This window comes from Pseudophryne corroboree, chromosome 7, assembly GCF_028390025.1.
Source record: "Pseudophryne corroboree isolate aPseCor3 chromosome 7, aPseCor3.hap2, whole genome shotgun sequence".
NCBI lineage: Eukaryota > Metazoa > Chordata > Amphibia > Anura > Myobatrachidae > Pseudophryne > Pseudophryne corroboree.
This window is the reverse complement of record NC_086450.1, coordinates 286964183-286992129: the sequence shown is the minus strand read 5'-3', so window position 1 is coordinate 286992129 and position 27947 is coordinate 286964183. Positions and strand designations below refer to the sequence as shown.

Here is a 27947-nt window from a genome sequence, read left to right as displayed (position 1 = left end):
GACGGGGCAGAATTGAGGACTCGTCCCCAATTTCTCCCAAAGGTGGTATCAGCGTTTCATTTAAACCAACCTATTGTGGTGCCTGCGGCTACTCGGGACTTGGAGGATTCCAAGTTGCTGGACATAGTCCGGGCCCTGAAAATCTATGTTTCCAGGACGGCTAGAGTCAGGAAAACTCGCTGTTTATCCTGCATGCACCCAACAAGCTGGGTGCTCCTGCTTCTAAGCAGACTATTGCTCGCTGGATCTGTAGCACGGTTCAACTTGCACATTCTGCGGCTGGACTGCCGCATCCTAAATCAGTAAAAGCCCATTCCACGAGGAAGGTGGGCTCTTCTTGGGCGGCTGCCCGAGGGGTCTCGGCTTTACAACTTTGCCGAGCTGCTACTTGGTCGGGATCAAACACTTTTGCAAAATTCTACAAGTTTGATACCCTGGCTGAGGAGGACCTTGAGTTTGCTCATTCGGTGCTGCAGAGTCATCCGCACTCTCCCGCCCGTTTGGGAGCTTTGGTATAATCCCCATGGTCCTTACGGAGTACCCAGCATCCACTAGGACGTCAGAGAATATAAGAATTTACTGACCGGTAATTCTATTTCTCGTAGTCCGTAGTGGATGCTGGGAGCCCGTCCCAAGTGCGGACTTTCTGCAATACATGTATATAGTTATTGCCTAACTATAGGGTTTTGTTATGAGCCATCTGTTGAATGAGGCTCAGTTGTTGTTCATACTGTTAACTGGGTATAGTTATCACGAGTTGTACGGTGTGATTGGTGTGGCTGGTATGAGTCTTACCCTGGATTCCAAATCCTTTCCTAGTAATGTCAGCTCTTCCGGGCACAGTTTCCCTGGCTGGGGTCTGGAGGAGGGGCATGGAGGGGGGAGCCAGTGCACACCAGATATAGTACCTAATCTTTCTTTTAAGAGTGCCCAGTCTCCTGCGGAGCCCGTCTGTTCCCCATGGTCCTTACGGAGTACCCAGCATCCACTACGGACTACGAGAAATAGAATTACCGGTGAGTAAATTCTTATTTTTACCACTCAATGCACGCTCTTTAATGAGCCACTAAACCTGAAATTCAGCTTGCCCTCATATGAAAATTATATCTTGTAATATTCACTCCCTTGAGCACCCAGTTGTTGCATTCTAACATGTATCCTACAATGTAATACTTCTAAAAGTGTCTGTAAACCCAGTCCAGTATTGCCTTGTTGGTATACAGCTGTACACTAGGCTCCCAAAGTTCAAGCACCTAATGAGACACCTCCCCAAACAAAAAAATGCTATCGTAATACATATATTCTTTAAAAGGATCACACTTCATTAAATAGCAAATAAAATAATTTCTATTACAAACAAAAGATGCTCAATTAATCATTTATAGGCTACTGCTGTATGTAGAAAGACTAATGGCTATTCATTAAAACAAAATAAGTTGGACTGTATATAAAACTAAGTTTTACAATCAGTCGTATTATGCAGTGAGGAAAATCATTCTCCCCTATTCTGGGGACATTATACACCAGTTTCCCAACTCGAGTACTCTAGGACAGTGGTTCTCAACCTCGGTCCTCAAGTACCCCCAACAGTTCATGTTTTCCAGGTCTCCTCACAGGATTGCAAGTGAAAATAAGAATTTACTTACCGATAATTCTATTTCTCATAGTCCGTAGTGGATGCTGGGGACTCCGTAAGGACCATGGGGAATAGCGGCTCCGCAGGAGACTGGGCACATCTAAAGAAAGCTTTAGGACTATCTGGTGTGCACTGGCTCCTCCCCCTATGACCCTCCTCCAAGCCTCAGTTAGGATACTGTGCCCGGACGAGCGTACACAATAAGGAAGGATTTTGAATCCCGGGTAAGACTCATACCAGCCACACCAATCACACCGTATAACCTGTGATCTGAACCCAGTTAACAGCATGATAACAGAGGAGCCTCTGAAAGATGGCTCACAACAATAATAACCCGATTTTTGTAACAATAACTATGTACAAGTATTGCAGACAATCCGCACTTGGGATGGGCGCCCAGCATCCACTACGGACTATGAGAAATAGAATTATCGGTAAGTAAATTCTTATTTTCTCTAACGTCCTAAGTGGATGCTGGGGACTCCGTAAGGACCATGGGGATTATACCAAAGCTCCCAAACGGGCGGGAGAGTGCGGATGACTCTGCAGCACCAAATGAGAGAACTCCAGGTCCTCCTCAGCCAGGATATCAATTTTGTAGAATTTTACAAACGTATTTGCTCCTGACCAAGTAGCTGCTCGGCAAAGTTGTAAAGCCGAGACCCCTCGGGCAGCCGCCCAAGATGAGCCCACCTTCCTTGTGGAGTGGGCATTTACAGATTTTTGGCTGTGGCAGGCCTGCCACAGAATGTGCAAGCTGAATTTTACTACAAATCCAACGAGCAATAGTCTGCTTAGAAGCAGGAGCACCCAGCTTGTTGGGTGCACACAGGATAAACAGCGAGTCAGATTTCCTGACTCCAGCCGTCCTGGAAACATATATTTTCAGGGCACTGACAACGTCTAGCAACTTGGAGGCCTCCAAGTCCCTAGTAGCCGCAGGCACCACCAATAGGTTGGTTCAGGTGAGACGCTGAAACCACCTTGGGGAGAAACTGAGGACGAGTCCTCAATTCCGCCCTGTCCGAATGGAAAATCAGATAAGGGCTTTTTCAGGATAAAGCCGCCAATTCTGACACGCGCCTGGCCCAGGCCAGGGCCAACAGCATGACCACTTTCCATGTGAGATATTTTAACTCCACAGATTTAAGTGGTTCAAACCAATGTGACTTTTGGAACCCAAAACTACATTGAGATCCCAAAGTGCCACTGGAGGCACAAAAGGAGGCTGTATATGCAGTACCCCTTTTACAAACGTCTGAACTTCAGGGACTGAAGCTAGTTCTTTTTGGAAGAAAATTGACAGGGCCGAAATTTGAACCTTAATGGACCCCAAATTCAGGCCCATAGACACTCCTGTTTGCAGGAAATGTAGGAATCGACCCAGTTGAATTTCCTCCGTCGGGCCTTACTGGCCTCGCACCACGCAACATATTTTCGCCAATTGCGGTGATAATGTTTTTGTGGTTACATCCTTCCTGGCTTTGATCAGGATAGGGATGACTTCATCCGGAATGCCTTTTTTCCTTCAGGATCCGGCGTTCAACCGCCATGCCGTCAAACGCAGCCGCGGTAAGTCTTGGAACAGACAGGGTCCTTGCTGGAGCAGGTCCCTTCTTAGAGGTAGAGGCCACGGATCCTCCGTGAGCATCTCTTGAAGTTCCGGTTTCCAAGTCCTTCTTGGCCAATCCAGAACCACGAATATAGTGCTTACTCCTCTCCATCTTATCAATCTCAGTACCTTGGGTATGAGAGGCAGAGGAGGGAACACATACCCTGACTGGTACACCCACGGTGTTACCAGAGCGTCTACAGCTTATTGCCTGAGGGTCCCTGGACCTGGCGCAATACCTATCGAGTTTTTAATCATGTGGAAGACTTCTGGGTGAAGTCCCCACTCTCCCGGGTGGAGGTCGTGCTGAGGAAGTCTGCTTCCCAGTTGTCCACTCCCGGAATGAATACTGCTGACAGTGCTATCACATGATTTTCCGCCCAGCGAAGAATCCTTGCAGCTTCTGCCATTGCCCTCCTGCTTCTTGTGCCACCCTGTCTGTTTACGTGGGTGACTGCCGTGATGTTGTCCGACTGGATCAACACCGGCTGACCTTGAAGCAGAGGTCTTGCTAAGCTTAGAGCATTGTAAATGTCCCTTAGCTTCAGGATATTTATGTGAAGTGATGTCTCCAGGCTTGACCATAAGCCCTGGATATTCCTTCCCTGTGTGACTGCTCCCCAGCCTCGCAGGCTGGCATCCGTGGTCACCAGGACCCAGTCCTGAATGCCTAATCTGCGGCCCTCTAGAAGATGAGCACTCTGCAACCACCACAGGAGGGACACCCTTGTCCTTGGTGACAGGGTTATCCGCTGATGCATCTGAAGATGCGATCCGGACCATTTGTCCAGCAGGTCCCACTGGAAAGTTCTTGCGTGGAATCTGCCGAATGGGATTGCTTCGTAGGAAGCCACCATTTTACCCAGAACCCTTGTGCATTGATGCACTGAGACTTGGCTCGGTTTTAGGAGGTTCCTGACTAGCTCAGATAACTCCCTGGCTTTCTCCTCCGGGAGAAACACCTTTTTCTGGACTGTGTCCAGGATCATCCCTAGGAACAGAAGACACGTCGTCGGAACCAGGTGCGATTTTGGAATATTGAGAATCCAATCGTGCTGCTGCAACACTACCTGAGATAGTGCTACACCGACCTCCAACTGTTCCCTGGATCTTACCCTTATCAGGGAATTGTCCAAGGAAGGGATAACTAAAATTCACTTCCTTCGAAGGAATATCATCATTTCGGCCATTACCTTGGTAAAGACCCGGGATGCCGTGTACCATCCATACGGCAGCGTCTGAACTGATAGTGACAGTTCTGTACCATAAACCTGAGGTACCCTTGGTGAGAAGGGTAAATTTTGACATGAAGGTAAGCATCCTTGATGTCCCGAGACATCATGTAGTCCCCTTCTTCCAGGTTCGCAATCACTGCTCTGAGTGACTCAATCTTGAATTTGAACCTCTGTACGTAAGTGTTCAAAGATTTTAGATTTAGAATCGGTCTCACCGAGCCGTCCGGCTTCGGTACCACAACAGTGTGGAATAATACCCCGTTCCCTGTTGCAGGAGGGGTATCTTGATTATCACCTGCTGGGAATACAGCTTGTGAATGGCTTCCAAAACTGTCTCCCTGTCAGAAGGAGACATCGGTAAAGCCGACTTTAGGAAACGGCGAGGGGGAGACGTCTCGAATTCTAATTTGTACCCCTGAGATATCAGCTGAAGGATCCAGGGGTCTACTTGCGAGTGAGCCCACTGCGCGCTGAAATTCATTGAGACGGGCCCCCCACCGTGCCTGATTCTGCTTGTAAAGCCCCAGCGTATACTGAGGGCTTGGCAGAGGCGGGAGAGGGTTTCTGTTCCTGGGAACTGGCTGATTTCTGCAGCCTTTTTCCTCTCCCTCTGTCACGGGGCAGAAATGAGGAACCTTTTGCCCGCTTGTCCACGAAAAGACTGCGCCTGATAATACGACGTCTTCTCATGTTGAGAGGCGACCTGGGGTACAAACGTGGAATTCCCAGCTGTTGCCGTGGCCACCAGGTCTGAAAGACCGACCCCAAATAACTCCTCCCTTAATAAAGCAATACTTCCAAATGCCGTTTGGAATACGCATCACCTGACCACTGACGTGTCCATAACCCTCTACTGGTAGAAATGGACAACGCGCTTAGACTTGATGCCAGTCGGCAAATATTCCGCTGTGCATCACGCATATATAAAAATGCATCTTTTAAATGCTCTATAGGCAAAAATATACTGTCCCTATCTAGGGTATCAATATTTTCAGTCAGGGAATCCGACCACGCCAACCCAGCACTGCACATCCAGGCTGAGGCGATTGCTGGTCGCAGTATAACACCAGTATGTGTGTAAATACCTTTTAGGATACCCTCCTGCTTTCTATCAGCAGGATCCTTAAGGGCGGCCATCTCAGGCGAAGGTAGAGCCCTTACAAGCGTGTGAGCGCTTTATCCCCCCTAGGGGGTGTTTCCCAACGCACCCTAACCTCTGGCGGGAAAGGATATAATGCCAATAACATTTTAGAAATTATCCGTTGTTATCGGGGGAAACCCACGCATCATCACACACCTCATTTAATTTGTCAGATTCAGGAAAACTACAGGTAGTTTTTCCTCACCGAACATAATACCCCTTTTTTTGGTGGTACTCGTATTATCAGAAATGTGTAAAACATTTTTCATTGCCTCAATCATGTAACGTGTGGCCCTACTGGAAGTCACATTCGTCTCTTCACCGTCGACACTGGAGTCAGTATCCGTGTCGGCGTCTATATCTGCCATCTGAGGTAACGGGCGCTTTAGAGCCCCTGACGGCCTATTAGACGTCTGGACAGGCACAAGCGGAGTAGCCGGCTGTCTCATGTCAACCACTGTCTTTTATACAGAGCTGACACTGTCACGTAATTCCTTCCAACAGTTCATCCACTCAGGTGTCGACCCCCTAGGGGGTGACATCACTATTACAGGCAATCTGCTCCGTCTCCACATCATTTTTCTCCTCATACATGTCGACACAAAAGTACCGACATACAGCACACACACAGGGAATGCTCTGATAGAGGACAGGACCCCACTAGCCCTTTGGGGAGACAGAGGGAGAGTTTGCCAGCACACACCAGAGCGCTATATATATACAGGGATAACCTTATATAAGTGTTTTTCCCCTTATAGCTGCTGTATAGTTAATACTGCGCCCAATTAGTGCCCCCCTCTCTTTTTTTAACCCTTTCTGTAGTGTAGTGACTGCAGGGGAGAGACAGGGAGCTTCCCTCCAACGGAGCTGTGAGGGAAAATGGCGCCAGTGTGCTGAGGAGATAGGCTCCGCCCCTTTTTCGCGGACTTTTCTCCTGCTTTTTTATGGATTCTGGCAGGGGTTAAATGCATCCATATAGCCCAGGAGCTATATGTGATGCATTTTTTTTTTTTGCCATCCAAGGTGTTTTTATTGCGTCTCAGGGCGCGCCCCCCCAGCGCCCTGCACCCTCAGTGACCGAAGTGTGCTGAGAGCAATGGCGCACAGCTGCAGTGCTGTGCGCTACCTTGTTGAAGACAGGACGTCTTCTGCCGCCGATTTTCCGGACCTCTTCTGCCTTCTGGCTCTGTAAGGGGGCCGGCGGCGCGGCTCTGGGACCCATCCAAGCTGGGCCTGTGATCGTCCCTCTGGAGCTAATGTCCAGTAGCCTAAGAAGCCCAATCCACTCTGCACGCAGGTGAGTTTGCTTCTTCTCCCCTTAGTCCCTCGAAGCAGTTGCCAGCAGGTCTCACTGAAAATAAAAAACCTAATCTAAAACTTTCACTAAGAAGCTCAGGAGAGCCCCTAGTGTGCACCCTTCTCGTTCGGGCACAGAGATCTAACTGAGGCTTGGAGGAGGGTCATAGGGGGAGGAGCCAGTGCACACCAGATAGTCCTAAAGCTTTCTTTAGATGTGCCCAGTCTCCTGCGGAGCCGCTATTCCCCATGGTCCTTACGGAGTCCCCAGCATCCACTTAGGACGTTAGAGAAATAATTTGCTGCACCTGTGGGTCTTTTATATTGTGTCAGTGAGTAATGAATACACCTGTTCCACTGCTAGGTGACCTGGAAAACAGGAACTTGTGGTGGGTACTTGAGGACAGAGGTTGAGAACCACTGGTCTAGGATAGCTAACAGTGCATGTTTTCCATACTCCTTACTAGAGCACTTGTGTATTCATTACTAACTGACACATTTTGACACAAGCCACATGTGGCACTAATTATTTTCCTGGTGATTCTGTGAGAAGACCTGGAAAACCTAAGTATTGGCATTGGGAAACACTGCTATACCACAACAGAGGTGACCTTCAGACACAGATCTAAAAATATAAAAGTTCCCATGCACTATGAAAAAAAGAGACTCAGTGGCTCAACCCCAATGTTTGAGGAAAGCCAGTTACCTGCAGGTCAGTTTAAAGAGCCATTTTCGCTGTTTAGACTAAACTGGCAAGGATTTGAATATCTGTAGCTTCACCATTTGCCACATGTGGGTGACAATGATCAGTTTTTGTGTTCATTGGTAATAATACTGCTATTGAACCTGACTACAAGATGGTTGCATATGTGCAATTTGTTCTGGACATTCAGTGCCTAGCCCAAAATGCCGGATCACAATATATGTAACCAGCTTTGTCATGAATACATTTTATTGATATGTAATGTGACTTGTTTTCAGGTTTGTTTGTTTGTTTGTTTGTTTGTTTTTTAGTTTAAACTAACATTTTGCAACAAAGAGGTTTACATGAAGTAAGCCTGAGGTGGTACAGGGACATAATATTGCCTGCCCTCCCCTTCTATAGCCTTTGTATCACCAAGCTGGGCAGGAGGTAGTGATTTGTGTTATGTTCCATAATTATCAGGTTTTCTGAAGTTAAATTTATTTATTTGCAGGAAAAGGCAATTGTGGGGCAGAAAACACATCTATCGCCTGGTTGTGACATGTGCACATTTTTTTTTTTTTTATTTATTTATTTATTTATTTTAATTTTTTGTCTTTTAAGAATGTTTTCTCACAAGACTGCTGTGCACTGTGGCTAAACATAGCACTCCTTCAGTAACGCAGATTGCAGATTTGCCTATATCACTGTTGTTTGTGACAGAGAATATTTGTCATTCACTTCAGTCTCTGCATAAGTGAAGCTCAGTCTATATTCCCTAATACCCATAGGATTTATTTTGTAAGGAACCATTTACCCTACCTCTATGTCTTTGGCCAGAAGCCCACACAAACACAGGGTGACTGTACAAACTCCATGGCGATGGGTTTCTGCTTGGGATTGAAACCCGTGACACCAGCGATGCTTCTCACTGCCAGCGTGTATATGATCACAGCAAAAGTTAGCTCCTTTAAACAACAAAAAATACCTTTTTCTGCAGCGGGGCCTCCTCTATAACCTGGCCTTCAGGCACTGTGAGCTCAGTTTCTAGTTGGTGCCTGCAGAAGCAGATCACTTAACAGGGGGGCTGCACTAACATGCCAGGGTGACATTTTGTGCTGCGGCTCCGTCATCTCCCCAGCTGTGTCGCAAACTCCCGTTGGCTTAGTTCCCGGGTACTTGCGGCGGGGAAGCTCCTGCATTGGGCACACGGTCACAGAGCTCTCCTGGTTCGCGTGGCTGCTACGAAGGGAGGAGGTAAGAGGGTCCCCCAGGTGGCACCCACCATTAAATCGCGCTCCGATCGCAGTCTAGGGAGACGGACTGCGACGCTGGCGTGGCATAGCTGCGACTGGTCACCGGGACTGCAGGGCAAGGTCTTACTTGCAAATCCGCCTGTACATCAGCACCGTGGTTTTACAAGCACTCAAGTATTCTACATGTGAATATAAAGACAGCGTTAGTTAAGAACAAGTGTACGAGTATTCTGATGTATACATCCGGTCTGACCGCACTTTTTATTTATTTATTTATTTATTTGTTTATTTGTTTATTTTATTTATTTATATGTGTGTGTCCAGATGGTCGGCACTCCCTTTGTACAGCAGCTTGCCAAGGAGCCATCCATAGGAAACATGCACAGGATAAACAGAGGGCGGCACTCATTGGACTTATAGAAGCAGAACAAATAATTCAAAAATCAATATTTTCAACGTTTCGGGTTTATTTACCCGTCTTCAGGATACAGCAACAATGTAATAGTTAGTGTACATACCTTTTATAACAGACACCAGGTCCCCGCAGCTCTGGCCAGCGCCGCCAGCCCCACTTCCGGTGACTTCCAGTGCAGTGTGTGCTGGGAGCAACCACCGTTGCCACGGTAACCCGGTAAAACAACATAGACACTAGAAAAACACCAAAAAGATTATAAATGTGCAACAAAAAGCAACTACAGTCACCAGGACATTATTAACAGCATACATAGTCAATTCTGATAATAGAGCATTAAATAGAAAGACCATTATATAAATTTGCTGGCCGTGCAGTCCCTGTTGCTATGGCAACCTGTCTCTGATATTAAACCTGAACAATCACATCAAATACTATATAAAATACAAATAAATGTTGACGTGTATGCTGTAAAAGGAGAGCAGTGTCATAAAAACACATTAAATGAGAGCTGATCATTAAGTCCCCTTGGTTTCACCGTATCCAAGTAAAAAATCCATTTACATTCAAGTTGCAGCAACCTCTTATAGCGATCACCTCCTCGCACAGATTCGGGGACATGATCTATAATAATATGTTTAAAGCAAGAAAGGCTATGTTTTTTCTCAAAAGTGTCTGGCAACTGGTTGGTCAGAGGCTTTTCCCTGAAGCACAGCCCTAATCGAGGACCTATGCATACTCATCTTCTCACGAAAAGTACGTATCGTTTTACCGATATAGCATAAACCACATGGACACTTAATCATGTAGACTACATAAGAAGAAGTACATGTCAGTGCAAATTTGATGTTAAAACGTCGTCCCGTATAGGGATGGAAAAAGACTTTGCTAGCAATCATGTGTCTACATGTGGTGCACCTTATGCTTTTGTAACAACCTGCCCTCCTATACTGAGTATGTATAGATGGAGTAGACTGTTCCGTGATATCGGGACGTACTAACCAATCACGCAGATTTCTACCCCCTTTTCAAGCATGACTTGGGACTTAATGGGTTCAAAGATTTAAGTTCTTTGTCCCCTTGTATAATAAGCCATAGACTTCTGGTGGGTTTTTTTCAACCGTATTACGGAGGGTATTAAACTTCCTAACCCAATGTAATTTGTCAGTTTGTTTCTTAGCAATATTCTCCTAAAGCAATTCAACCCTAAGTATTTGATCAACCCTTTCTTTGTCTGGCCATAGCTAGTATCCTGTCAGAATAACCTCGATTCCTGAATTTGTGCGACATCACATTAAGATCCTTTGTAAGGGTATCTACGTCGCTGGTAATTCTCTTAACCCTATTCGCAAATGCTTAGGGTTATCTTTTTTTTTTTTTTTTTAGTGGCAGGAGGGTGATGGCTGCTAGCAAGTAAGAGAGTGTTCCTATCGGTAGGTTTGGTGTGCAATGTTGTCACAATTTTGTTATCAATAGTAACGTATAGGTACACTTGATAGGACAGTCTCTATCATTGATAGCCTCCATATAGTTGACAAATTCTTCACACCCTCCATGCCAAAAAAGAATAATCATCTATATATCTAAAGTAGAAGAGACTCTTATCACATCTCTGTTGAAAAAAACAATTCTCCTCAATAGAAAACATGTAAGAATTAGCATAGGTTGGTGCGACTTGAGACCCCATTGCACATCCCGTGCATTGAAGAAAGAATTCTCCGTTAAAGTAAAAATAGTTCTTAAAGAGAACAAACTCCAACAATGAAATAAAAAAAATTTTTCAGGGCCTTGGTATAGAGGGTTATGAGTTACCAAATCACAAACTGCTTGTAGTCCTCCAGTATGGGGAATGTTCATGTAGAGACTAACTATGTCCAAGGTGCACATCCAGGTGTTATCAGGAACTGTACCCAAGTCATTCAGTTTAAGCAAAGAGGTAGTGTCTTTAAGATAAGTGGCACGTACCTGCACACAAGGCTGTAGAAAAAAGTCCAGGTATTCAGATACCCTACTTGTCAGGGAATCCCTCGCAGAAATGATCGGACGGCCAGGCGCCCTTTTCAAATTCTTATGAATCTTTGGCAAGCTGTATAAAATCGAATTCTAGGAAAATCAGTTTTAAAGAATAAGCAGGTGTCATTGTCAATGATACCATGTATGTAAGCATTACACACACATATATAGGGTCACATATATAGTGCTTCACAATATTTACCGATATAGGGGGTCATTCCGACTTGCTCGCTCGTTGACGATTTTCACAACGGAGCGATTAAGGCAAAAATGTGCATGCGCATGGTACGCAGCGCGCATGCGCTAAGTATTTTACCACAAAACTTAGTAGATTTACTCACGTCCAAACGAAGAATTTTCGTCACTGAAGTGATTGACAGGAAGTGGGTGCTTCTGGGCGGAAACTGACCGTTTTCTGGGAGTATGCGGAAAAACTCAGGCGTGCCAGGATAAAACGCGGGAGTGTCTGGAGAAATGGGGGAGTGGCTGGCTGAACGCAGGGCGCGTTTGTGACGTCAAACCAGGAACGAAAAGGGCTAAGCTGATCGCAGTGTAGGAGTAAGTCTCGAGCTACTCAGAAACTGTTAAGAATTGTTTATTCGCAATTCTGCTACTCTTTCGTTCACAATTCTGCTAAGCTAAGATACACTCCCAGAGGGCGGCGGCCTAGCGTGTGCAATTTTGCTAAAAGCAGCTAGCGAGCGAACAACTCGGAATGAGGGCCATAGTGTTTTCTACTGTGTACTCAGTCGCATAATACCGGACTTATTCGCTGGTGTTGTGTTCTATGTACGCGGTCACATACAAGGGAATTTATTTTCAGGTATTGTACTCTGCCTAGCTGTATCGTACTAATACTCTCTGTTGTTGCATAACTGAAAATGTCTAACATAAAGGGCGGGAAATCCGAAGACGCTCCTGCATCATGCAGCACATGTGCCAAGGCTTTGTCTGAGGGGGAAGTTTTGTATGATGGTCTGTGTACTATGTGCCATACATCTCCCAGTCAGTCCGCAGCTCCTGTAACCAATCAGGAGCCACCTTGGGCTGCGTTTTCAACTATGCTAAATACGCTTGTGACACGCCTTATGCCCCCTATGGGACCTCCTGTACCATTACAGTCGCATCTTGTCCCTATGGTATATCCACCTTGGGTGGATAATTTGTCTACCCAGTTGCAGCAATTGAATCAATCTTTGGTTAGACATAAGACTGCCCCAAGCCACTCTCGTCTCACGGGGTCATCTAATCGGGCCACTTCCTCCTCACAATCCACTAATCTCTCAGAAGATTCTTCTGTAGAGGACGGGGAGCACACTGTCCCGTCTAACACTGACATAGCTGCTTCTGACAAGGAATCTACAACTCGGGTTGATGTCCCTGACCTAGTGGTTGCTATTAAGCAGATCCTGCAAATATCCGAGGAGGATGAGGATTCCACTACGGTGTCTAAAAAAACGGATACGTTTAAACGTCAGAAGGTAACTAAAACAATATTACAGCATTCTGATCATTTAGTGGACATACGACAAGAACCCTGGATTACTCCAGGGAAATTCTCCCTGTCTAAGCCGATGGTAGCTCGCTATCCTCTCCCTACAGAGTTGTGTAACAAGTGGGAGAATTCACCGCCGCTGGATTCCCATGTCACCCGTCTGGTGGTGTCATCTACTCTGCCTGTCACCAATGTCACCTCACTAAAGGAACCGACAGATTAGCGTGTGGAGGGATGCCTGAAGTCTGTTTACTCCCTTACAGGTGCTGTACATAGACCCACTATAGCAGCCTCTTGGGCTGCAAAAGGAATTGAAGCATGGGTTCAGGCATTAGAGGACGAGTTGCCCCAGGATATATCTGACCATGCCAGATATTACCACCGCAGCCTATTACATTCAGGAGGCGTCCTCTGAGGCGGGTGTGTTGGCAGCCAAGGCGTCGACTATGTCCATCCTGGCTCGCCGTATTCTGTGGTTGAGGTCATGGAAGGTGGACCTGGACTCCAAAAAGACCTTGGAGGTTCTCCTGTTTAAGGGAGACATCTTATTTGGGGAAGACCTCAATAAAAATTGTGGCTGATTTGGCGGCTGCTAAGACTGCCTTTCTCCCTAATACTACTCCTTCTGCACAGAAGGCAAAAGGTAGCACTTTTTTCGCTCCTTTTGACCTCAAGGGAAAGCAAAGGGTCAGACTTACCCAAGACAATCTCGTACTTCCAAAACCACAAAGCCCAAGGCAAAACAATCCTGGACAGCCCATCAGCCTGCTTCTAAACACAACAAGCCTTCTGCATGACAGGGCGGGCCTCCCCCTGGGAGATCCCAAGATGGGAGGCCGACTTCTGTGATTTACCCAGGTCTGGTTAAAGACCACTTCAGACGCATGGGTGCGTGAAGCTGTTTCTCACGGGTACGCAGTCTTTCAAGAGACGTCCCCCTCGCCAGTTTTACACCACGGTTATCCCTTTGGATCCATTAAAGGCGCAAGCTCTTCAATTGGTTGTGCGTTCCCTCCTGGAAACAGGAGTGGTGGTGCCGGTACCTCTGTCCCAGAGAGGCAGAGGATACTACTTGACCCTGTTTCTAGTACCGAAACCCAATGGGTCCTTCTGGCCTATACTCAACCTCAAATCACTGTTTGTGAGAGTGTCCAAGTTCCGTATGGAAACACTGCGCTCAATTCTACTGGCCATGGAACCCGGAGACTACAGTGTATGGTATCCCTGGATATACAGGATGCTTACCTGCATATAACCTATTGCCATATCACGTCAGCAATATCTGTGGTTTGCTATTGGCAACCTACACTATCAGTTCCAGGCTCTACAGTTTGGACTGGCCACGGCTCCTTGGATCTTCACCAAGATTATGGCCATGATGACTGCTCATCTCGGTCGCCAGGGAGTCGGGATCCTGCCGTATCTGAACGACTTGCTGATTCTGGCAAACTCCCACAATGTCCTCCTCAGTCATCTGCAACTGATGGTAAACTTCCTCCAAGTTTACGGGTGGCTCATCAACTGGAAGAAGTCCTCGCTGGTCCCTGCTCAAAGCATGGTGCACCTGGGGGCACTGCTGGACACACACAGCCAACGGCTGTTTGTCTCCAGAGAAGGTCCTGATGCTTCAGGACAGGATCATATACTTCCTTTCTATCCCACGAGTGTCGATACACTCGGCGATGCAAGTACTAGGCCTGATGTTGTCGGCGTTCGACATGGTAGAGTACGCTCAATTTCATTCCCGCCCTCTGCAGAGGTTAATCCTTGCCAAGTGGGATGGCTTGCCTCTTCGGATCAGGTCTCACATGGTCTCCTTGACTCCAGAGGTTCGTCTGTCGCTGACCTGGTGGCTCCAGGACCAGCAGTTGAGCAGGGGCCGTACCTTATAGATCCCCCCCACTGGGTCCTATTGACTACGAGCGCCAGTCTGAGGGGTTGGGGCGTGGTGTTGGAGCAACACGCTTTCCAGGGTCGGTGTACCAGGGAGGAATTACTCCTTCCGATAAACATTCTGGAATTACGGGCAGTGTTCAGTGCTTTGTCTCTCGCCCTGCCTCTGATACAGAACAGGCCTGTTCAAGTACGGTCAGACAACGCCACCACGGTGGCATATATAAACCATCAAGGCAGCACTCCGAGCTGCATGGCAATGATGGAAGTGTCAAAAATCCTTCGCTGGGTTGAACGCCATCTGCCAGCAATATCGGCAGTGTTCATTCCAGGGGTCCTCAACTGGGAAGCGGATTTCCTAAGTCGTAAGGACGTGCATGCCGGAGAGTGGAGTCTTCATCAGGAAGTCTTTCAACTCCTAGTGGACAAGTGGGGCCACCAGATGTAGACCTGATGGCGTCTCGACACAATCACAAAGTTCCGGTCTTCGGATCAAGAACCAGGGATCCTCAAGCAGCGTTCGTGGACGCACTGGCAATTCCATGGAACTTTTGGCTGCCCTACGTGTTCCCTCCGGTGTCACTCCTGCCCAGGGTACAGCGGAAGTTCAAGCATGAAGGAGGAATACTACTTCTAGTCGCACCAGCATGGCCCAGACGGCATTGGTTCTCAGACCTGCTTTTCTATCGATAGTGTCCTTTTCTACTTCCTCAACGCCCAGACCTCCTCGTTCAGGGCACTTGTGTCTACCCGGACCTGGCCAGATTGGCTTTGACGGCGTGGCTCTTGAAGCTTCACTCCTGAGGACAGAAAGGATTCTCCGAGGCGGTTATCCAAACTATGCTGAAAGCCCGCAAACCAGCATCTGCGCAAATTTATTACAGGGTCTGGAATTCTTACTTCACCTGGTGTGCTGCTAAGAATTACGATGCTTACAAATTCAGTACTTCCAGACTTCTGGCTTTTCTGCAACAAGGCCTGGACTTAGGCCTTCGTCTGGCCTCCCACAAGGTTCATATCTCTGCCTTGTCGGTGTGATTTCAGAGAAAAATTACATCTATTCCTGACGTTCATACTTTCACTCAGGGTGTTTTACGGATTCAGCCTCCCTATGTCCCTCCTGTGGCTCCATACGATCTGTCTGTTGTCATGAATGCCCTGCATGAGTCTCCATTTGAACCTCTTGAGTCAGTGGACCTTAAATGGCTCACGGTCAAGGTCCTATTCCTACTGGCTATTGCTTCTGCTAGGACGGTGTCAGACCTAGGTGCTCTGTCCTGTCGCCTTAGAACTCGCCCTGGTAATTTGCCTAAAGTGGTGTCATCTTTTCACCTTAACAAAGAGTTTGTGATTCCGGCCTTTATCTCTTCTGGTTTGTCTTCCAAAGATCGGTCTTTGGATGTGGTAAGGGCTCTCCGTATTTATGTGGAGAGGATTGCCTCTATCAAGAGGTCAGATACCCTTTTTGTACTTTTTGGTTTTTACAAACGTGGCTGGCCTGCGAATAAGCATACATTGACATTAGCCAGATGGATTAGAATGGTGATTGCACAAGCATATGCGCAGGCTGGACTCCCAGCTCCTGCTGCTATCAAAGCCCATTCTACTCTGTCTGTTGGACCCTCTCGGGCGGCCCGCCGAGGCGCGGCCGCTGAACAATTGTGCAAGGCGGCTACTTGGTCCTCAGTGAACACGTTCATTAGGTTCTATGCCTTCGATACTTCCGCCTCCCAGGATGCTTCCTTTGGACGCCAGGTTCTTATACCCGCTACGGCGCGTACCCTCCCATGAGGAACTGCTTTATGACATCCCAGATGTTTCCCTGTGGAAATCAATGTACCCCACTGCAGAAAAGGAGATTTTGGTTGACTTACCATGGTTAAATCTCTTTCTGCAAGGTACATTGGTTCCACAGGGCGCCTGCCCTGACGCACCTTGCTTCTATGGGTTTGTATGGCATTAGCCGCTAGTCCCTTCTCCTGTCGTGAGAACGTGGTTCTATGTGACTAACATCTACCTTCTCTTTTACCTGCTCCTGCATTGGACTGGTTAACAAAACTGAGCTCACAGTGCCTGGAGGCGAGGTTATAGAGGAAGACCCAATGCATCCTGGGACAGTCTAAAACTTTAGCCTGTTGGTGCCTGGATCAAGATCCATATCTACACCCTGATGTTTCCCTGTAGAACCAATGTACCTTGCAGAAATAGATTTAACCATGGTAGGTCTACCATAAATCTCCTTTCTTTTTTTTTTCCTTTTTTTTCTTTTTTTTCCGATTCTACTAATTGTACCATCATTAACTGTTGTTTTTTTGTTGTTGTTGTTTTTTTAGACTCCGAAGAGAGATCTGTGTTCAAAACTAGGAATGGATTTAAAAAGAGCAATGCTGTTACGCCTTGCAACCAAAGATCAAAAGCTTTACCCCAATGATCCAGTAAAGAGGGAACAGATTTATAACAAGTACAAGGTGTGGATTTCAGTTGTGTGATTGTGGGGGTTTTTTCTTTCATAAAACCAGAATAGTAAACCCTGTGATGATGAGGGCATGACAATGGAGGTACAAACAGGTGTTCTCACACGTCATTCATGTGGGGTTTATTTTTGTTTGAATGTAAGGAGAAATAGTATATACTGTAGTATTAGTGGTTATACTGGGTCCCTATAATAACAGACATAAAGTACAATTTGTATAACTCCCCTTTAATATATCTGCTTGTTCAGTCTTTGCCACCCAGGAATTTCAAATCCATGGAATAGCATTACCCTGCACTCCAGCCAGATGTGATTGGTGTAATGCTTGTAGTGCCTGATTCTGAGTTGGGAATAAAGTAAAAAAGGTTAAGTAACTGTGCACCGAGACAAACCATATTGCAATGCAAGAGGTGCAAATACATACATACATTTTTGCATGCAGGGAAAATACTGGCTGGTTTTGCATGTAGCCCACAGATGCTGGACAGCTTTAATTTACACTGCAATTTACTTTTCAGTTTGGATACGCCTCTCTGAAATCTAAATCTCTCCACGCATTATAAATCTGCCCCACCTTTTACCAAGGTGCTCAGTCACTTGCTTTTTCTTACCTTTTCCCCTTCAGAATCAGGCCCATAGTCATTAAATCTAGAAATAAGGTTTGAAACAGAAATTCCAACAATTATTACTAGTAGAACTCGTTATGCTTGTACGTTTCTCACCGATATACATTTTATTAGAGTTGGTTCTGATTCTATCACTGGACTTTGATAGACCTGTGTGTTCCAAGGTCATAGGCTACATGCTGCCTACATTCTCTGACTCCGCTGACTTGTGGTGAAGAGATGGTTAGCATTTGTGTTAAACCATGCTCAGCTGGCATCCCCCACCACTTGCTATCTTCAAAAAAAAAAAAAATTTTAACTCTGCGTTTCCTTAGAAATTGCCTGTTCGCATGTGTTACTTTTTTTCCCATTGCTACATGTAAATATTACTACAGGTATTTTACCGTCCCCTTTATACCAATCCACGTAATGTAGTAAAAAAAACCTGTAGTTTCACCACCACTTTTATTACTTTATTTTATTTATTTGTGTATTTATGTGTTTGTTTATTCAGGCATTTGAAATTCCACTAGAAGAAGCAGAATGGGTCGGCTTGAGTTTGGAAGAAGCTGTAGAAAAGCAAAGACTTTTAGAAAAGAAAGTAAGTATTTATGTTATGACTCTCAGGACACCTTCTGGCATCTATTGTGGGAATGTTCATGAGTTCTTGGTTAAACTAATGCAAGCAATGTTCTCCACCAGTATCTGCCTCTCTCTCCTCACACCAGTGGTATGTTCTTGGTGCCTGATATTTTGGATAAATATTGTAATTAGTATGTTATAAAATTACGCACCTTGGCTAAGGTTTGTGTAGCCCCTCACATCCAGACTATAAGGCCTGTGTCTCCCTTGAAAATTTCACATGAAAAATTCTTATTTCTTGTAATGCTAGAGAGCAGAGTTTAAAAAAACAAAATAAACCTGCAGCATAGGGTTCTTTCTTTTTAATCAAAGGAGAGAAAATGAAATCTATAGAAATCATTGCATCTCTTCACGCACCCCTAGACCAAGTCTGATTTATTTTTTTCTTCCTAAAATCATTCTTTTTAGGGAAAAATCTTGCTTTGGCACCCTGGCCAACCCGTACTGTGCTGGTGCTTTATGATTCACACAAATGTGGTAGGCCGCCTTAAAGCAGACCATTGCGCGTTGGATCTGATCGGTGGTCACTAGAACGTATTCTAGTGTTGGCTGTCCGGCACTAAACCGGGTGTCAGTGTATTCCACTAGGGCGGTGTGACTCAGGGCTTCGGGGCAACAAGTCTGTCATGCAGCTGCCTGGTCTTCTGTCCATACATTTACTCGTTTTTATCATTTTTCATGTTTTTGCTTCAGGTAACACCCAGTTTGGCCATACAGTTCCCTGGTCAGGTAACCTTAACGTTCCTTCCTTTAGGGCCGGCTGTTGAATGTCCCATGGTCAGGTGTCCCACAAGCCTTGCTGAAAAAGAAAAAGAGCGTTTTTGGTCACTTACCATTGAATCCATTGTATTAACATCTTGCCTGCCGAAGCAGGGTGCGTAAGCTCCCTCCTCCGGCGATGTTCCCATGGGCTCACAGCATGTCAGCTCAGAGCTGACGCGCTGTGTCTCCTTTCCGGCTGGCTCCTCTGTGCATGCGCGGGATCTCGCTACTCACGCCAGATCCCCAGCGCTGTCAGGAGCCGGCACCCGCCACACGCAGTAACAGCTCTGTCCCTGCTGTGGTGTATGGGCATCGACACCTGCAGCTGTCGAAATCAACAGCTGCAGGTGTCTAAACGGTCAGCGATGCTGGCCCTTCATACATTGCCCACACATATCGATCCTGCTAGTGTGCACACTCTGCAGCTATCATACATGGGGGAGAAGCGGTATAGTGCACATACTGCTTCTCCTCCATAGCGAGTGTTCATACATTTACCCAAACGTCTCAAGGTGTGGCCTCTAGTATTTTGTGCAGTAATATGCTGCATCATACAGATATAAGTTTTATTTCTCTATCGTCCTAGTGGATGCTGGGGTTCCTGAAAGGACCATGGGGGATAGCGGCTCCGCAGGAGACAGGGCACAAAAAGTAAAGCTTTAGGATCAGGTGGTGTGCACTGGCTCCTCCCCCTATGACCCTCCTCCAAGCCAGTTAGATTTTGTGCCCGGCCGAGAAGGGTGCAATTCTAGGTGGCTCTCATAAAGAGCTGCTTAGAGAGTTTAGCTTAGGTTTTTTATTTTACAGTGATTCCTGCTGGCAACAGGATCACTGCAACGAGGGACAGAGGGGAGAAGAAGTGAACTCACCTGCGTGCAGGATGGATTGGCTTCTTGGCTACTGGACATGAAGCTCCAGAGGGACGATCACAGGTACAGCCTGGATGGTCACCGGAGCCACGCCGCCGGCCCCCTCACAGATGCTGAAGCAAGAAGAGGTCCAGAATCGGCGGCTGAAGACTCCTGCAGTCTTCTTAAGGTAGCGCACAGCACTGCAGCTGTGCGCCATTTTCCTCTCAGCACACTTCACACGGCAGTCACTGAGGGTGCAGGGCGCTGGGGGGGGGCGCCCTGGGAGGCAAATGAAAACCTTTAAAAAGGCTAAAAATACCTCACATATAGCCCCAGAGGCTATATGGAGATATTTACCCCTGCCTAAATGTACTAAATAGCGGGAGACGAGCCCGTCGGAAAAGGGGCGGGGCCTATCTCCTCAGCACACGGCGCCATTTTCTGTCACAGCTCCGCTGGTCAGGAAGGCTCCCAGGTCTCTCCCCTGCACTGCACTACAGAAACAGGGTATAACAGAGAGGGGGGGCAAAATAAATGGCTATATATATATTAATATAAAAGCAGCTATAAGGGAGCACTTAATCATAAGGCTATCCCTGTCATATATAGCGCTTTTTGGTGTGTGCTGGCAGACTCTCCCTCTGTCTCCCCAAAGGGCTAGTGGGTCCTGTCTTCGTATAGAGCATTCCCTGTGTGTCTGCTGTGTGTCGGTACGTGTGTGTCGACATGTATGAGGACGATATTGGCGTGGAGGCGGAGCAATTGCCTGTAATGGTGATGTCACTCTCTAGGGAGTCGACACCGGAATGGATGGCTTATTTAGGAAATTACGTGATAATGTCAACACGCTGCAAAGTCGGTTGACGACATGAGACGGCCGACAAACAATTAGTACGGTCCAGACGTCTCAAAAACACCGTCAAGGGTTTTTTAAAACGCCCGTTTACTTTAGTCGGTCGACACAGACACAGACAGGGACACTGAATCCAGTGTCGACGGTGAATAAACAAACGTATTCCTTATTAGGGCCACACGTTAAAGGCAATGAAGGAGGTGTTACGTATTTCTGATACTACAAGTACCACAAAAGAGGGTATTATGTGGGATGTGAAAAAACTACCATAGTTTTTCCTGAATCAGATAAATTAAATAAAGTGTGTGATGATGCGTGGGTTCCCCCCGATAGAAAATTATGGGCGGTATACCCTTTCCCGCCAGAAGTTAGGGCGCGTTGGGAAACACCCCTTAAGGTGGATAAGGCGCTCACACGCTTATCAAAACAAGTGGCGGTACCGTCTATAGATAGGGCCGTCCTCAAGGACCAGCTGACAAGGCTGGAAAATATAATAAAAAGTATATACACACATACTGGTGTTATACTGCGGCCAGCGATCGCCTCAGCCTGGATGTGCAGAGCTAGGGTGGCTTGGTCGGATTCCCTGACTAAAAATATTGATACCCTTGACAGGGACAGTATTTTATTGACTATAGAGCATTTCTATATATGCGAGATGCACAGAGGGATATTTGCACTCTGGCATCATGAATAAACGCGATGTCCATAACTGCCAGAAGATGTTATGGACACGACAGTGGTCAGGTGATGCAGATTCCAAACGGCACAGTATGGCCGTATAAAGGAAGAGGACTTGTTTGGGGTCGGTCCATCGGACCTGGTGGTCACGGCAACTGCTGGAAAATCCACCGTTTTTTACCCTAAGTCACATCTCTGCAGAAAAAGACACCGTCTTTTCAGCCTCAGTCCTCTCGTCCCTATAAGATCATATCTGCCCAGGGATAGAGGAAAGGGAAGAAGACTGCAGCAGGCAGCCCATTCCCAGGAACAGAAGCGTTCCACCGCGTCTGACAAGTTCTCAGCATGGCGCTGAGACCGTACAGGACCCCTGGATCCTACAAGTAGTATCCCGGGGGTACAGATGGGAATGTCGAGACGTTTCCCCTTCGCAGGCTCCTGAAGTCTGCTTTACCAAGTCTCCCTCCGACAAGGAGGTAGTATGGGAAAAAATTCACAAGCTGTATTCCCAGCAGGTGATAATTAAATTACCCCTCCTACTACAGAAAAGGGGTATTATTCCACACTATATTGTGGTACTGAAGCCAGAAGGCTAGGTGAGACTTATTCTAAAAATTTTTTTTTTGAACACTTACAAAGGTTCAAATTAAGATGAAGTCACTCAGAGCAGTGATAACGAACCAGGAAGAAGGGGACTATATAGTGTCCCGGGACATCAGGGATGCTTACCTCTATGTCCCAAATTTGCCCTTCTCACTAAGGGTACCTCAGGTTCGTGGTGCAGAACTGTCACTATCAGTTTCAGACGCTGCCGTTTGGATTGTCCACGGCACCCCGGGGTCTTTACCAAGGTAATGGCCGAAATGATGATTCTTCTTCGAAGAAAAGGCGTCTTAATTATCCCTTACTTGGACGATCTCCTGATAGGGGCATAGTCCAGGGAACAGTTGGAGGTCGGAGTAGCACTATCTCGGATACTGCTACAATCAGCACGGGTGGATTCTAAATATTCCAAAATCGCAGCTGATCCCGACGACACGTCTGCTGTGCCTAGGGATGATTCTGGACACAGTCCAGAAAAAGGTGTTTCTCCCGGAAGAGAAAGCCAGGGAGTTATCCGAGCAAGTCAGGAACCTCCTAAAAACAGTGCATCATTGCACAAGGGTCCTGGTAAAAATGGTGGCTTCCTACGAAGCAATTCCATTCGGCAGATTTCACGTAAGAACTTTTCAGTGGGATCTGCTGGACAAATGGTCCGGATCGCATCTTCAGATGCATCAGCGGATAACCCAATATCCAAGGACAAGGGTGTCTCTCCTGTGGTGGTTATAGAGTGCTCATCTTCTAGAGGGCCGCAGATTCGGCATTCAGGATTGGATGCTGGTAACCACGGAGCCCAGCCTGAGAGGCTGGGGAGCAGTCACACAAGGGAAAAATTTCCAGGGAGTGTGATCAAGTATGGAGACTTTTCTCCACATAAATATACTGGAGCTAAGGGTAAATTTATAATGCTCTAAGCTTAGCAAGACCTCTGCTTCAAGGTCAGCCGGTATTGATCCAGTGGGAAAAACATCACGGCAGTCGCCCACGTAAACAGACAGGGCGACACAAGAAGCAGGAGGGCAATGGCAGAAACTGCAAGGACTTTTCGCTGGGCGGAAAATCATGTGATAACACTGTCAGCAGTTTTTCATCCCGGGAATGGAAACTGGGAAGCAGACTTCCTCAGCACGACCTCCACCCGGGAGAGTGGAAACTTCATTGAGAAGTTTTTTCCACATGATTGTAAACCGTTGGGAAATACCAAAGGTGGACATGATGGCGTCCCGTCTGAACAAAAACGGGACAGGTATTGCGCCAGGTCAAGAGACTCTCAGGCAATAGATGTGGACGTTCTGGTAACACCGTGGGTGTACCAGTCGGTGTATGTGTTCCCTCCTCTGCTTCTCATACCTAAGGTGCTGAGAATTATAAGACGTAGAGGAGTAAGAACTATACTCATGGCTCCGGATTGGCCAAGAAGGACTTGGTACCCGGAACTTCAAGAGATGCTTACAGAGGTCTTATGGCCTCTGCCGCTAAGAAGGGACTTGCTTCAGCAAGTACCATGTCTGTTCCAAGACTTACCGCAGCTGCGTTTGTCGGCATGGCGATGGAAAGCCGGATCCTAAGGGAAAAAAGGCATTCCGGAAGAGGTCATTCCTACCCTGGTCAAAGCCAGAAAGGAGGTGACCGCACAACATTATCACCACGTGTGGCGAAAATATGTTGCGTGGTGTGAGGCCAGGAAGGCCCCACAAAGAAATTTCAACTCGGTCGTTTCCTGCATTTCCTGCAAACAGGAGTGTCTATGGGCCTCAAATTGGGGTCCATTAAGGTTCAAATTCGGCCCTGTAAATTTTCTTCCAGAAAGAATTGGCTTCAGTTCCTGAAGTCCAGAAGTTTGTCAAGGGAGTATTGCATATACAAACCCCTTTTTTGTGCCTCCAGTGGCACTGTGGGATCTCAACGTTGTTCTGGGATTCCTCAAATCACATTGGTTTAAAACCAGTCAAATATGTGGATTTGAAGCATCTCACATAAAAAGTGACCATGCTCTTGGCCCTGGCTTGGACCAGGCGAGTGTCAAATTGGTGGTTTTTTCTCAAAAAAGCCCATATCTGTTTGTCCATTCGGACAGGGCAGAGCTGCGGACTCGTCCCCAGTTCTCTCCCTAAGGTGGTGTCAGTGTTTCACCTGAACCAGCTTATTGTGGTGCCTTGCACCTACTAGGGACTTGGAGGACTCCAAGTTGCTAGAAGTTGTCAGGGCCCTGAAAATATGTTCCAGGACAGCTGGAGTCAGAAAATCTGACTCGCTGTTTATACTGTATGCACCCAACAAGTTGGGTGCGCCTGCTTCTAAGCAGTCGATTGCTCGTTGGTTTTGTAACACAATTCAACTTGCACATTCTGAGGCAGGCCTGCCACAGTCTAAATCGGTTAAGGCCCATTCCACAAGGAAGGTGGGCTCATCTTGGGCGGCTGCCCGAGAGGTCTCGGCATTACAACTCTGCCGAGCAGATACGTGGTCAGGGGAGAACACGTTTGTAAAATTCTACAAATTTGATATCCTGGCAAAAGAGGACCTGGAGTTCTCTCATTCGGTGCTGCAGAGTCATCCGCACTCTCCCGCCCGTTTGGGAGCTTTGGTATAATCCCCATGGTCCTTTCAGGAACCCCAGCATCCACTAGGACGATAGAGAAAATAAGAATTTACTTACCGATAATTCTATTTCTCGGAGTCCGTAGTGGATGCTGGGCGCCCATCCCAAGTGCGGATTATCTGCAATACTTGTACATAGTTACAAAAATCGGGTTATTATTGTTGTGAGCCATCTTTTCAGAGGCTCCGCTGTTATCATACTGTTAACTGGGTTTAGATCACAAGTTGTACGGTGTGATTGGTGTGGCTGGTATGAGTCTTACCCGGGATTCAAAATTCCTCCCTTATTGTGTACGCTCGTCCGGGCACAGTACCTAACTGGCTTGGAGGAGGGTCATAGGGGGAGGAGCCAGTGCACACCACCTGATCCTAAAGCTTTACTTTTTGTGCCCTGTCTCCTGCGGAGCCGCTATCCCCCATGGTCCTTTCAGGAACCCCAGCATCCACTACGGACTCCGAGAAATAGAATTATCGGTAAGTAAATTCTTATTTTTCTTTTTGTGGTTTGTCCCGTTTTACCCCTACTCACTACTTACTTGAATCCATTGGTGCTGGGGTTTTGTAGATTGTATTTTGTGTTTTTTGGTTTTTTTTTCCACTGGGGACACAGGCTTTCTGCTGGGTATAGGGTGTGTGTAGGAGTCTGGTCACCAAACAGTTAACTTTTCTTTCTCACTGCCCAGGTTCCTTCTTCCCTATGCCCCAGCCCACAGGCAGACAGTTTTAGTTTTGTGCTTGCATGACCGGGCACTGTTTTATGCAGCTGCTGTTAGAAACGGGCACTTCATGGCCTTCTTGTACATCGAGGATGCTCTGTGGCCTTTTCCCATTCAGTTCAGTCACCAGACTTCTTCAGGTTTGTGCTCCAGGAAGAATACTTTTGGCATTGCCATTAGGGCCTTCCACAACTTCCTGTGTTTTCATGAAGTTCATGGCAGCTCCTCTTCAACACAAAGCATAGATAGCCTTCTCTGGGTGACCTGCTTCGCCTGGCCCAGTTGCCTGATGTACTCATCACTTGGAGGAAATCCTCCTTGTCCCCATCTCTGCAGATGTGACTCTTAGGGACCTTGCTGATTTAAAGAGTTCAGCATGTGTTCCTTCCTGCGGACAAACTCTGGGACCTACAGGCCTTACATCATTAATTTGTTATGTTGTCGCTGAGTGTCAATGCACGCTTGCATGCAGATCCTCTAGTCTCCACCTTCGACAGGGTGGAGTATGCTCAGTTTCACTACCGGCTTCTTCAGCTGGAAGTTCTGGCCCGGTGGACCAAATCCCACCTATAGCTAAAGACGCAAGTGATCATGATCTCTCGGGAGGTCTGACACTCCATCTTGTGGTGGCTCCAGGGCTCCCACTTGGACAAAGGCTGCCCTTTTGGATCCAGGACTGGGTCGTCCTCACCACAGATGCAGGCCTTTGTGGGATGGGGGGCAATAACCTTACATCAGACCTTTCAGAGTTGGTGGACGGCTCAAGAGAGCCAGTTACCACTCAACCTTCTGGACTGCTGAGCAGTTTTCAGATCTCGTTTCTATCTCTGCCACTCCTCCAGCATTATCCAGCCCAAGTATAGCGACGACGTGACCGCTGTTGCCTACATAAATCATTAGGGTGGCACTCGCAGTTGCGGAGCCGTGAAGGAGGTCCGTTGCATCCCAAGTTGGGCAGATTCTTATTTCGGTTCTGTGGGTGATCTTGATCCTTGGAATCCGAAATTGGTTTAGAAAATCACTAAACATTACTAAATGTAAAAAATTTTTAAAAAAAGTTAAGCATTTTTAAGGCTTGTGACAAAATCTCTCTAGTGTAGCTAACCTTTCTAAAATCAGTTATTTTATTAGTATAAAGACATTAGTTCATACTTGCTCTCATTTGTTCAGCTTCTGTGGTTCACTGTCATCAAGCACTAAACAGACCTAAACACATAGTTTTACAGTTTCTTTATTGTCGTGTGTGCTGCCCTCCCCAAATGGGTAGAAACTTTAAGTTTTTGTGCCGTGCTGTGTTCACCTGCTTGTTGCCTAGAGCATACTATATGCATAATGTGAGTGCTGTGCTTAAGTGCCTATGTCTCTGCTGCAATGTGTCATTGTTATCACAGTGCCATCGCATGTGTGCCGGAGTGTGTCCGAGCCAGAAAACACAGCGCTGCTGGTAATGATCTGCCACAAAGCAAAGTTCCTATGATTTTGAGATGAACAGCTGTGGATTATTGCATTTAGCAATTGCTTAGATCATTCGTGATGTTGGTTTCTTAATGGAAGATTGATATAAATATCAAATATTTATATAAATATAAATGTTCTGCCTATTTTCTGCACATGGAAACGGTCTGTCTTTTATTGTAGAAAGAAACTCTTTTAAAAAGGTAATGTCTAATGTAGCCCGTACACTTGTGCGATATGGCATACAATCTTTCGATTTCGACAGCATCTATGAGAGAAATCAAAGGATTGTATGCACATTTAAGGTACCATGCGACGAGATGCCTGAGGCCGCTCTCACTCGGCGGTGACGTGCCCATCACGTGATTACCAGACGATGTATCGCATGGTAATCACTTTGGCGGTTCAGGTGCGATTTTATCGCATCTGAACTGCCAGACCGATGTCGCGACGCGGGGCATCACACAAGTGTATGGGCACCATAAGAGTGATTTCGTGTTGCTTCTATAACATGTTCTGTCTTTGATTTCAGGACCCCACACCTGTGTTTAAAATTGCTGTAGATAATCTTGTCAAGAAAATAGTATCCCAGAAACTAGAGGAACCAGCAGTGATAGAGAGGAAATCCTAAGGATCAATTTGAAATCTTTTTTTGATTGGTTAATGGTGAAAGCGGTGTACCGTAATCAGTTTGTAAGACTGATTTGTATTATGCAACTGTTCAATTCTCCTGTTGGTAAAATATGTATGTTTAATTTAAAACCGTAAATAAACGATCTTTGTATAAATGTGTATTTCTTACTACTCCGTTTCACAATAACAGGTGCACACAAGTCTCCCTAAGAATTAAAGCACTGGCATATCTATAATGGGTACAAGGTGTGTGGTACACAAGGGACCCTGGGTTCAAAGGGGCCCACACATGGCACACCCTGCACCCATTTTGTTATACTTACCACTCTGTCTGCAGAGCAGCAGAAATCCCTAAGAAAATGGCAGCCGCAGCAATTTCTGCTGCGGGGTACATTGGACTC

The 27947-nt window shown here is 46.6% G+C and overlaps 1 protein-coding gene across 4 annotated transcripts in view; it reads left to right on the top strand.

The window, feature by feature from the left end:
• Nucleotides 1–27701, top strand: part of MRPL28 (mitochondrial ribosomal protein L28) — a 37103-nt gene extending 9402 nt beyond the window's left edge. For all 4 annotated transcript variants that reach the window (XM_063934198.1, XM_063934199.1, XM_063934200.1 and 1 more), the window contains exons 4-6: nt 17005–17139; nt 18264–18350; nt 27446–27701. In XM_063934198.1, the coding sequence (XP_063790268.1) occupies nt 17005–17139; nt 18264–18350; nt 27446–27544 (321 nt within the window). In that variant the 3' untranslated portion in view covers nt 27545–27701. The remainder of the gene's footprint in view (nt 1–17004; nt 17140–18263; nt 18351–27445) is intronic.
• Nucleotides 27702–27947: the final 246 nt, after the last annotated feature.